General features: G+C 40.6%; 1 protein-coding gene across 1 annotated transcript in view; it reads left to right on the top strand.

Annotated features, from left to right (window-relative positions):
• Positions 1–1,965: 1,965 nt before the first annotated feature.
• FBXL20 (F-box and leucine rich repeat protein 20) overlaps positions 1,966–12,927 on the top strand; it is a 114,454-nt gene continuing 103,492 nt past the window's right edge. Inside the window, 1 exon segment of the mRNA XM_036836676.1 lies at positions 1,966–2,266. Within this exon segment, the coding sequence (XP_036692571.1) occupies positions 2,225–2,266 (42 nt within the window). The 5' untranslated portion in view covers positions 1,966–2,224.

Raw genomic sequence — 12,927 nt, 5'->3', positions numbered from 1 at the left:
ACATGCCTATGTGTAATAAATTTTTAACCTTTGAATAATTTTTGTTTATTCAGCTTTTTAAAAGTCCAGTCAAAAAATTTTAACTAACAAAGTAAAAGTCTTTCCTATTACTTGAAATTAACTGGAAAGTATAATTGAAATTAGGGAAACAGACCCGTGAAAGTTTTCATCTGATTTATCTGCTCAAGCCAGTTTTACTAACTTTTGCAGGCCTTCGTCACTAAATTCATCAGTAGTGCTTGCTGGGAGAAAACTGCTCTTAGATGAGATGCAACTAAAAGGCTGTTCTTATTTGACTGAAGTGAAGCAATAAAAGTAAAAGTATCTGGCACAGGAGGAGGCTGTAACATCTAGACCTGGCTTTGTGGGCCTGAGAATGAGTTTCTGAAACTGGTTTCCTTGCTTAGGAAGCCCTTTCTAGGATAAAAAAGTTAATTTTAAAAAGCTCTTGAGGAGTTGGTTAATAAGCCTTCCAGCTAAAATATGCCTATTTTAAAAGATCTCCAGCACTAGTTGCTCTTAAATAAGCTCATCTCTTAATCAGACATTCCTAATAAGCCAGTCACTGAATGTGCAAGTGAAAAGAGGTATGAAGACAAACTCATCTACTTTGTAATACATCTACTTTGTATTACAATACACTTGTAATACAAGTGGTCCAGCCAGGACTGCTAGAATTTATGATAGTTTCTAATATTTTATCTTTGGGAAATAATTCTGTAGTTTGTCGCTCTAAGGGTAAACTCTTATTCGTTAATTCATAGAAATTAGATAACAAGTTTTGAGACCTTGAGGGCTGGGGTTGCTCAAGTATAATATGACACAATCTAGCTTCTACAGAAAGAGAATGAATGTTACGGCTGGGCAAGCGCCCCCGCCTGCTCCTTCAGACACGCTTGTTTCTCCCGCCAAAGTGGCGTCAGGATCAGGTTCTCACCAACCAGAGCCCTGATTGGAGGGCGGGCAGGCACTAGAGCCCATTGGGTGCCAGCGGCGGTCGGGCGGCGGAGGAGCGGGTGAAGCCAAGGCCTTTCTGCCTCACCCGCCCCCACCTCCACCAAAGCGCGCCCCTCCCCCAGCTAAAGGAATGGTCGCCCAGCTCCTGCACTGCACCCCCTGACCCCAAGGCACGAGGTGCGGCCTTGCCGCACGTCCCCAGAGCAGAGGGCAGCACAGTTGTCCCCCTGTCCTCCTGATCCATGCACAGGAAGATCCACGCTCTGCAGCGGCCCCCCAAGCCTCCCTGCAACACCCGGTAATGCAATCCACGGGGGCGGGGGAGGCGGCGGCAACAGCGGCGGCGGCGGTGGCGGCAGCAGCAGCACTGCCCCAATCTAGAGACAACCAGAGAGGAGGAAAATGGCTCCGAGCAGGGACCGCCTGCTGCACTTTGGGTTCAAGGCGACAGTGAGTGATAGGGGAAGGGAGTTGGGTGGCTGGGAAGGACATGTGTGCCAGCACAGGCTACCGGGGAAGCGACAAGACTTAGGGGGCTGGGAGGACAAGACAGACAGCTCAAGTGCTTGGTGAGTTGGTGCGTGCTGTTTGCCCGCGGAGGAGAGGAGAGGGGGCTCGGGTGCTGTGTGCAGTTGTCCTGCTTTCTTCTCTCTCACCGGTCGGCGAGCACGCGCACACTCGCATCCGCCCCACAGCCCCTCCCATACATAAATACACACAGACACACAGGCACTTCCCTGCCTCTCCTTCTCGCGGTGGGCTTTCCTGCCTTGGAGGCGAGAACGCGCTCGTGCCGCCGCCGCCGCCGCCGCCGCCGCCGCCGCCGCCGCCGCCGCCGCCGCGCTCTGGCTGCTCCTGGGCTGATGGTCGCCGGCTGCGCCCGGGGGTGGGGGAGGGGTGGTCCTGCGCCGCCGCCGCCGCCGCCGCCGCCGCGCGCTCCTCCTCCTCCCCCTCCCCACGCCGTTCCGAGGCCCGGGCGGCTCTGCCCAATGAGGAGCGGCGTTGCTGGTAGGTGGGGAGTGTTTTTGTTTTGGGTTGAAGTTGAGGCTGAGGAGAGAGAAGAGCTAGCGACGAGCAGTCGTCGCCACCACCGCGGGAGGTGGAGGAGGCCCTGCCGGAGTCGAGAGGTCTCTCCTCCCCGCCGACGGTCCCTGCCCGCAGCTCCTCTGCCTCCTCTCGGTGCCGGAACTCCCGGGCCTGCCCGGGGCCCCCAGTCTTTGCACTCCGCACGCCGCAGCGCCCGGCCCCGGCCGCACCCGCCGGCCCCATGAGGAGGGACGTGAACGGAGTGACCAAGAGCAGGTTTGAGGTGTGCGCTTGGAGGGGGCAAGGGTGGCGGGAGGAAGGCGATTCCCTCTCTCATGCCCCGAAAAATTCGCTCCGCACCGAGCCTCCTCCCTTGTCTGGCGCCGTCACCCCTCGGCCTCTAGGACTGCCAGACTTCTCTCCCCTTTCTCGCGACCCGAAAGCCCAGTGCAGCCCGGCTTCCCTCTTCCTCCCGACCGGTCGCCTCCTGCCTCTTCCACCAGCGGGGCCCCGGCGGGGGATTAGCTCTGGCGCCCTAATTCCCCCTCCCCCCAGTATCACTCAGCTTTCCATTCTTTACACAACCCTTGGCTTGCCTCCCTTCACCCGGCAGAAAAAGCATCACAGCTCCGATCGACCGGAGGGAGCTAGCTTCTTTTCTTTCTGCCACTTTCTTCGTGAAGCGAGGGGGAAATTATGGGCCAGGCGGCTTTTCTCCGAGTTTGAGAGACCTTGGTTAAACTAGGGAAGTGGGGGTGGTAGACTGAGATGATAGAGACGACCACGAGTTTTCGGTGCTGTTTGCTTTGGGTATTGTTCTGATACTTCCTCTTCTTTCCCGTTTAGTCTGTACTTTTGTAGCTCATTGTTTCTGGGAACTCTTAGACGTGTACAGGCTTTGAGATTGGGACGAAGGTCTGAGAGACTTAAAATCCATTCAAGTCTCTTTGTCTCTAAGAACTCCACCTCTGGCGAGAGAGGTTTATAGTAATGGAACTAAGGAATGGGTGAGGAAATAAAACATCCGAAAGCGTCTTTAGAGAGTAGTCAGTGTCAGGAAGTGGTTCCTTTGGGAAGTGAAGTATCGTAGCTACAGGTGAATTACAGTAGTATAGTAATATACGGGAAGGTTTTTTGAGGGGATAAGAAAGAGAAAGAAACTACAGCAAGAAGAGTAAATGTTGCCTGGCCTTTTTTGGCAGAGAATCAGGCTGACCTGGGATCACTCACAGCTCAGTGTACATCTCACTCGGTGTTTTTCTTCATTTCCATTTGAAGGATGAAATTGTAAGACGGTGAGACAGAAGTTTCAGGAAGCTTGCCAGCTAGTTGCAGAGGATGAAATTGTTACCTGAGGTCTTCAGTTTAGTCTATTCCTTGATTTCTTTTTATGCTTATGGGAAAAATATTTTAATTTACCCATAAAGATCAAGACAGGGAGTGTTGGGGAGAGTTTAACTGCAGAGCTACAGTGTTACTGTTGCAGGCCAGGAGTGGAGAAAAATCAAGGAATTGGTCTCCTTAGAGTTTTCATATTTAACTTAATCATGGGAAGAAATTATTATAGTAGATATGTTTTGGTGTTTAATAGAACTTTATGTTGCCCTAGTGTAGAGAGACCCAGTAAACTTAATTTATGATGGTTTCCTATTCAGTACTACTGTAAAAGTCCAGACTGTCATTAAAATTACTGAATAGATATTTAGCAGTTAACAGAAATCTTCAAAGGGAAACCCAAATACTGAAGAATTGAGTGGAGGATGACCTTTTGCCATTACAGTCAGCTCTTTATCATTTTGATATTCACTTTTAGGTTGTGTGAGTAATTGTTGGAAAGAGTTCTTTGTAGTTTGTGCTTTAAAATTGCATTGCTATATCCTGTTTTTGTAATTATCTTATATTTTAATTTGTAGTTTATCTGTACTGGTGGTACTAAAATAATAAGAAAATGTATTGCTTTCTTGAGCATGTCTGGGTTTTTAAAATAAATTTATTTATTTTTTATTTATTTTTATTTTTGCCTGCGTTGGGTCTTAGTTGCTGCGCGCGGGCTTTCTCGAGTTGTGGCGAGCAGGGACTACTCTTCATTGTGGTGCGCAGGCTTCTCATTGTGGTTTCTTGTCTTGTTGCAGAGCACAGGGTCTAGGCGCGTGGGCTTCAGTAGTTGCGGCACATGGGCTAGTTTTGGCACACGGGCTTAGTTGCTCCGCAGCATGTGGGATTTTCCTGGACCAGGGCTTGAACCCGTGTCCCCTGAATTGGCAGGCGGGTTCTTAACTACTGTGCTACCTGGGAAGTCCTGCAAGCATGTCTGTTTACCTTGATTGGTATGTAACTGGAAACTAAAGTTTTCTGAACATGTCTAAGATAAAAAGGGAGGAAAACTCCATCTTCTACAGTGTTTATTTGTAAACAAAAAGCTACTCTTATTATGAATTGAAGTGTTCATGCTGAAATACAAATGAGAAGGGACTGGAAATGATATGTGTTAATGAGTTTCATTGTCTGATGTTTCTTAAAGTCATTTACCCCTTAATGACCTAATTTACCGGTAATAAAACAATGAACTATTTGGTCTCTCATGAAGTAATAAACCTTGCTAATTCGTTGAAAACATTTTAAATATTTACTTTCAATGGATAAAAGATGTAGATAAGATAAAGCAGGCTTTTCATATCTAAAATATTTACATCAAATTATTTTTTTAATTCTCAAAAATCACAGGTTTTTAAAGGACTGATAATTTTATGATTGTAAGCAGATAGCTCTGAAAATTTTTGTGAGTGCAGGAAATTTCTATAGCAAATATATAACAACTAATTTCAAATTAGTTATGGTTAATACAAAAAGTGAAAGATTGTTTTCTTGGCCACATTTTTTTTCTGGGCAGAAGATAACTAAAGCTTATCATTTTTTATTTAATTCTTTAAAATCTTTTTTAGGGAATATTCTGTGTATTATGCTTTTGGATGTTGTTAGTGAAGGCCACACACTTTAAATCTCACACTCAGGGGTAAAGCTGTAGAAAAAAAAATTTTTAAGTTAAAATCAAGGGAGAAGAGTACCTGTTAGGCAGCTATGTAGTGTCCTGTAGAATAGCCAAGTAGATGACTGTTGGATAAAAGAGTTTAAAAAAGATATGGAGGTGTGAAAATTATTGTTGTTCTTTGCTGTATCACTTTGGCATTAAATCTGTACTATGATAACCCTTATAAGTTAACATAATGCGTACTGAATTGTTTTAGTCTTTTAATTGAAATTCATTCAAATACTTTTATATTACTTGCAGTACACTTTGTTTTGTGGCAAATTTTGATAATTTCCTTTCACATTTAATAATGATTATTAAATATATCCTGTATGCCAGGTGCACTGAGCTAGATGTTTTACCTTGGTTACTTCTACTTCTCACAATTCTCTTTTGAGGAAAGCTAGGGCCTGAGAAGTATTCAAGTAGCACAGCTAGTACTTTTGGGAGCCAAGATTCCAGTCTGCATTTTTTTTTACTCCACTCTATCATTCTGCTCTGTTTTTAGCATAACATAGCATAAAAGCCCATAAAATGTGTGGAAAAGAGCTTTCCTAAAGTTCTTCATCCAGTATATTTTATTTTGCTTTTGCTATCGAGAGAATACAGCTATCCTTCATTTTAAGTACTGTAGCCAGTGCTATCTTAACATAGTGAAAATTAATGACAGACACGTGTAAATATCTAAGCTAGCCCTTGAATCCAAGTTTAGATTTTTTTCAGTTAAGACTCTCCACTTGTCATACTCTTAGTAGCTCCATTATAAGAATGTAGTACTATTGGAGGAAAAAATTCTTATTTGGGTTTATTAAAAAGTATAACTTAAAAGAAAAAGTTATAGTGGTAACATTCACTGACATTCACATACCATTTTACAGTTTAATCAGTGCCTGGAGATGTTAAGACTCACATAGCTAGGAAATGATGAGTTCCAATTTGGGTATTTTGAATCCCTGTTCATTATTGTTTTTCATTATACCTCACTGCCTCTCTGATAAATCTATAATACTACAGTTTGTATGATTAGGTTGTAATATTTCTTTACCTGCTTCATTTTATTGCTTCAGTTTGTCCAAAATAAGAAAAATCATAAACTGTTTTGTGGCAGAAAGAAAATACTGCATTGGGAGTTAAGAGAACTGGATATTAGATAACCTTGATTTTTGTCACCAACTAACTGTAGCTTTGGTCATCTCTTTTCACTTCTCTGGTTTGGTCATTTACCTCCTTTGTAAGAAAAGGGAGTTAGAATCAATTATTAAGATTCCTTTTGTTCCAGATCCTATGAATCTGTAATTTTTGAATAAAAGCCGACCTTGGGCCTTTCTTCTGAAATAGCCACTCCAGTATTTTGTTAAAGTTTGTAGGCTCAGTCACACAGTACAGTTAAGACTGCAGTAATGACCCTTTTTCTCCCTTAAGGTTTTATCTTCTAACCTAAAGCACATTCTGCATAGTAAATAACCACATTTTCCAACTTGGTGCATGTGGAAAATGTTATATATATATTTTCCAGTGGGTGAGAGTTATTTGTGTCACTCTATTTGAAAGGCCTTGCAATGGGAAAGTAAAACTAACTACTAGTAAAACTAAGGAATTTTGTTTTTAATGCTTTAGAGATTGGTTTGAAAGCAATTATCTAACATTACTATAGAAAATCCAAATTAAAAGTCTGGGCTTTTTAGGCCCGTTCAGACAATCTGTCCTTTTTTGAATAGTGTTATTGATATTTCTTTATTGTATAATCATGGGTCCTTTTGAATCACAGTACACTGTATCATGTACTTATATTGTAGTCATTCATTATTTAAAATAAACATGTTTGTATCTTGCTACAGTATACATAAGATAAACAGTTATGTATTGAAAATTATGCTTTCCATTAAGTCATTAAATTTTTTTAACTTGGCAAAAACTTCACAAGATGTATTGTTGATATTTAATCCTACGTTATAAGATGTAATCTATTTCTTTCTTTTTTTAAAAATAAATTTATTTATTCATTTTTGGCTGTGTTGGGTCTTCGCTGCTGCGTGCGGGCTTTCTCTAGTTGCGGCGAGCGGGGGCTACTCTTCATTGCGGTGCGCGGGCTTCTCATTGCAGTGGCTTCTCATTGCGGAGCACAGGCTCTAGGCGCACGGGCTTCAGTAGTTGTGGCACGTGGGCTCAGTAGTTGTGGCTCATAGGCTCTAGAGCACAGGCTCAGTAGTTGTGGTGCACAGGCTTAGTTGCTCCGCGGCATGTGGGATCTTGCCGGACCAGGGCTCAAACCCGTGTCCCCTATATTGGCAGGCGGATTCTCAACCACTGTGCCACCAGGGAAGCCCCGATGTAATCTGTTTCTACATTTAAGATTTTCATTCATTAAAGCAGTATTTCTGTTAGAAGTATCCACGCTTTTAAAGTCATGTCTTCATGTTCTAGGCCTTTTGTCAGTTTTAGCTGTTAGTATTGGTGTTGTTTTTTAATCTTAATTAAAAAAAATCCTTCTATTTTCATCCCCAGAGTTGCCTCTTTTCAAATTTTGGTCTCATTTTTCTTCTAAATTAATGAGTACTTGTGTTATTCCTAGCCCTTAGATTACTGTTTCCCAACTGGTGACAGATTGGAAACTAAATTAAAAATTTCAGTAATCTAACTAATACTGTGGTCTTGCAAGGGTATTTTTAGATGTCCAAAATAAAATATTCCGTTACACCAGGAAAATCCAAGGGAGGGAGGAAGAAGAAAGAATGCCCTTAAACTGACCAAATTTAGCTGCTTGTGCATAGTTGTCTTTACACTGTTTTCCTATTTAATATCCCAGACTTAGTGAATTCTTAGATCAGACCCCCACCCAAGAATTGCCTCAGAAAAATGAAGGCATCCACCTGTGATTTTATAGTTTTATGTCTTAATGCACTTGAACCCATTTGATAAAAGATTTTAACTTAATAGCAACTACAGTAGGTGGTGGTATTGAACTATGCAGTAGTATTTATGCTTGATTCATGTTGCTTTATTATATAACTTTAAAAAGAAAGGTATGTATTCAAATGTAATAAATCCAAAACAGATTTGTATTAGCTTTTGAAGACTATTTCTGTTAAAAGAATGGCTTTGCTGGCTCGTTATTTTCAGCACATATCAAGTAACGATTTAGCAGGCATGTGATTTAAAGCTATCGGTAAGTAACCTGTTTATTCCCAAATCATATTTCCTCCAATTTGATTTTATGATATTCTGTTGGCTTTAATAAGCCTCATATCTGACAGTTGTAATCAGGTGGAATTGTAAGTAATTTAATCCATTTTGCTGTCTTCTAAGTTGCTCTGAGGTAAAAGTCACCTATTAAAACATGGTAGACAAGGATTTAGTCAGTTATGAAACATATATTGGCAATGTCTTCTGTCATTTTTGTCCTTGATCCCAGGAATTTCTAGTAAAAAGTAAAACAAGGGAAGTAGAACACTGAAAGTAAATAGTAAATTGATCTTATGCATTACTTTGGTGCTAAGACAGAAATCATATCTAATAACAAGGAAGTGAAGGTTGGCAATATATCGAATGCCTGCCCAGTTTTATATAATCAAATGTAAAAGCTATTGTGATATTTGTTGGTGAGTGTAACTTTCTAATTAACTGAAGGATGCAGGCAGATATAATTTCACGATCATTTATTTATTTTTTGATTTATTCTGCTACTTTATTTTCATGTAATATTTCCTACATGACTTAAAAAGAGTTATAACTTAATCATATTTTAACAAGGGTGGATAATTATGGGTACATGCACAGAAAAAACTCAAGAATTCAGAATCAGACTGTGGTTTATTCCCTACCTTAGAATTTGTAGCCAAGGGTTTCTTTGTTTTTTTTCCCACCAAGAAGAAATAGATATCTCGGGGACTGAGAAAGTGGGAGATCTTTGCTGACATGAAAAGAGTTCTACTTTCAGAATGGGTTAGAACAACAAGGGGTGCAAATACTAACTCTTCATGATCATTTAAAAGTAAAAAATGGAAAAGCATTCTCAGTGTTACTTAAAATTTGCAATAATAAGAATATGCCATAGGTATAGCTATTCTGAGTACTTTTTTTTTTAATATATGCAGAATGAGGGTATTTATGTTGCAGGAGGGACAGGCAAAAAGAAAGCAGTAAAATTTCTAGATTAGGGCAGGTTTTTAAATGTAGAGTACCTCTTCTTTTATGCTTCTGTCATCCTTGGTTGACAGTGTAGGCCCTGGAAAGGTCATCGCCAACTGCCTGTATCTTGAATTGCAGTTACCAGCAAAGAGCCAGATTTGTTTTGTTCTTTGTTTTCTTTTCTCCTTTTTTGAGGTGGGTGGGGTGAAGGGAAAAAAAAGAGAAGGGATTTGCAGTTCCTTGAAAATTAACAGTTAAAAAAAAATGTTTCTGAAGAACCTAGGGGCAGGACAGGAATAAAGATGCAGACATAGAGAATGGACTTGAGGACACGGGGAGGGGGAAGGGTAAGCTGGGACGAAGTGAGAGAATGGCATTGACTTGTATACACTACCAAATGTAAAATAGATAGCTAGTAGGAAGCAGCTGCATAGCTCAGGGAGACCAGCTCGGTGCTTTGTGACCACCTAGAGGGGTGGGATAGGGAGGGTGGGAGGGAGACGCAAGAGGGAGGGGATATGGGGATATATGTATACGTATAGCTGATTCACTTTGTTATAAAGCAGAAACTAACATAACAATGTAAAGCAATTATACTCCAATAAAGATGTTAAAAAAAAAAGAAAATTAACAATTTAATGTTAACTGTAAATGTTAGCTGCAAGGTTTTCTAGAGTTCTCTGTTAGAATATGTTATCCATTTTTTGTCATCTTATTTTTTGAACCAGATCATCTATGTACTTTAATGTTCTAATTTTGAAATTAATTTGAGTAAGGAGAGGATGGAAACATTAAGATGGGACTTCCCTGGTGGCGCAGTGGTTAAGAATCCTCCTGCCAATGCAGGGGACACGGGTTCGAGCCCTGGTCTGGGAAGATCCCACATGCCGCAGAGCAACTAAACCCGTGTACCACAACTACTGAGCTTGTGCTCTAGAGCCCATGAGCCACAACTACTGAGCCCACGTGCCACAACTGCTGAAGCCCACGCACCTGGAGTCTGTGCTCCACAACAAGAGAAGTCACCACAATGAGTAGCCCGCGCACCGCAATGAAGAGTAGCCCTGCTCACCGCGACTAGGGAAAGCCCGCGTGCAGCAACAAAGACGCACTGCAGACAAAAAATAAGATAAAATAAATTAATTAATTAAAAAAAAAGAAAATGAAAACTTTAAGATGATGTCTTTAGGATTTTACAGGGGGAAATAACTTCTGAACTATGAAGTACACATGTATGTATTTTACATACACATACACGTGTGTATCTATGTGACCTTGGGTAAATTGCCTTTCTGGACCCCACTGTCTGAACTCTAAGGTTCCTTCTCACATGGAAATTCTGTGATTCTCTGTAAATAAATCCCCCAACTTGCTGTGAGTTAGATATTAGATATTCAGTTTATTGCCAGTGTTCTTACATTTCTTTGTTTTTAACTGCTGGTAAACACAAAACACTTAGCCTTTGTGACCTGAACCTATATTCTGCTTTCGATTCCTGCTTGTTTTTGCCCTGAATTTTGATAAAAATGGAGGTGGGCACTGGCAAAAGAAAAAGACAAAAAGTATGGTATATGTATATACCACAGGTACATGTAAACCATATGTACATGTATATGTATATACAGCTATGGTGTATCTGTCCAAATGACCTTTGCCAAGGGAGTGAGGAATGTGTTAGGAGTGTTATGATTCAATTTTTAATATTTATGGAATTTATGTATTTATATATAGAGAACCTATTTAAGAGCATTAGCTTTGAAGTCTGAGTTTGAACCCTGGCTTGGAAAAAGTGTATTATAAAGGAAAGAATGTAACTAATGATCTCTTTTCATCTGATTCAATTTTATATATCAGGTTTATTGAACAGGAACATCTATGAATTTTAACCAATGTAGTTGAACAGTAATTAACAGTGTTTCAATTTGGAGTTTATACTGTAACCATTATTGCATTCATTGTTAGGCAAATGTGGATATATGTCTCCTAAGATGAGAATCTGGAACTAAATTGTAAGTTGACATTTAAAACAGTCAGCTTTTACCCCAGAAACTGGTCATTCTAACGTCTCTGATTTGTAGAAAATAAAGCTATGGCATGACTGAACATGGACAAGTAAATAGAGGTGCATTTATTTTTTTAAGGGAGCACTGCATTGCTAATACCCTTTCCCCACACTCATCCTTACCAGTTTATTTGGAAAATTATTTACATGTCCTTCATGTAAAGACACTCATGTTGCAAAAATCACATCATAACTTACTTCTGCAACCCATTTGTAGGAAGGAAACATGATATATTTTTGAAGTATCCTTGGATAAGTTAAAGCATTTATTTAATAATGTAACTTTCCTAACATTATCATGAATGGTAACTTCAGGAAGATAAAGGACTTAATATTCAGTGTTCTTAGTCACAGCTGACTGGAGTTATACAAAAACAGCTTCCCAAATCTAGATCTACACAACAACAAAAAATGCAGTTTTACTGAGGTCAACACGTTCCTTAAGAAAGAATAATTGTATTTAGATTTTTTGCCTCAGAAGGTGGATTATAGGCCCTAAATGACATAAATTTCTTCTGAGCGCATCAGTTTCTGGTCCAGACACAAAAGTTTGGCCTAAATATAGGAATCAAGAACTCAAGGGGCCTAATGTTGGCAGTACTGTGAACTCAAACTGAACACTGGGGAAAACCACTTCTCTGTCTTTACAGCTCTAAAATAAGATTTCCAATATCTATTTCCTTATCTTAATACAAACTGGATTAATGTTAAAGATTAAACCTAATATAATGTTGTATGCCAATTATACCTCAATAGAAACAAAAAAGATTAAACCTAAAACCTCTACTACTCCCTGAGTTAAATGGATATTATTAAGGAGGAATAAATGAAACTAAATTTAATTTATGGCAACTGAATTCCATAGTAGAGATAAATAAGTAACAACCTGAATGTCTAATCAGAATCACCAGTGAAGTTTTTTGTACAATACTAATCCCTTGAAACACTGGGATAAAGGGTCACAAGTTAACTTGTATTTGCAACCTGAACTCCACGGGGAAATCAATTTACATACCATAGATTTGCCATTATAAAACCAATATCTCTTTGTAAGTTTCTGTCCTATCCTAGATGTTTTAGCCCTAGAAACAAGAGCAATATCTAATGTCTAACACCTAAAATATAGTTATTTTACAACTTGTACATTTTATGTGAATCAGATACATTCAGTTTTACTAATGAAACCACCACACCACACTACAGCCTCTCAAACTACCAAGAACAAATATGTCTGGGAACTCAGCAAAGCTTATCTGACCTTGTCCGGGGCACAGAAAATCTCAGTATAGAAAACCAGGGCGGGCTTCCCTGGTGGCGCAGTGGTTAAGAATCCGCCTGCCAATGCAGGGGACACGGGTTCGAGCCCTGGTCCGGGAAGATCCCACATGCCGCGGAGCCACTAAGCCCGTGTGCCACAACTACTGAGCCGGAGCTCTAGAGCCCGCGAGCCACAACTACTGAAGCCCGCGCGCCTAGAGCCCGTGCTCCGCAACAAGAGAAGCCACCGCAGTGAGAAGCCCTCGCACCTCAACAAAGAGTAGCCCCCGCTTGCTGCAACTAGAGAAAGCCCCTGCGCAGCAACGAATACCCAACGCAGCTAAAAATAAATAAATAAAATATATAAATTAAAAAGAAAAAGAAAACCAGGGCATGGTATTGATAGGAGTTCAGTTCTGTTCAAATTTTATTTAGCACCAATATGTGTCAGATATTGATAGGTGTTAGA

The sequence above is a fragment of the Balaenoptera musculus genome, chromosome 20, assembly GCF_009873245.2.
Source record: "Balaenoptera musculus isolate JJ_BM4_2016_0621 chromosome 20, mBalMus1.pri.v3, whole genome shotgun sequence".
In the NCBI taxonomy this organism is placed as follows: Eukaryota; Metazoa; Chordata; class Mammalia; order Artiodactyla; family Balaenopteridae; genus Balaenoptera; species Balaenoptera musculus.
The sequence above is the reverse complement of the archived record's forward strand: the minus strand, read 5'-3'. Positions and strand labels throughout refer to the sequence as shown.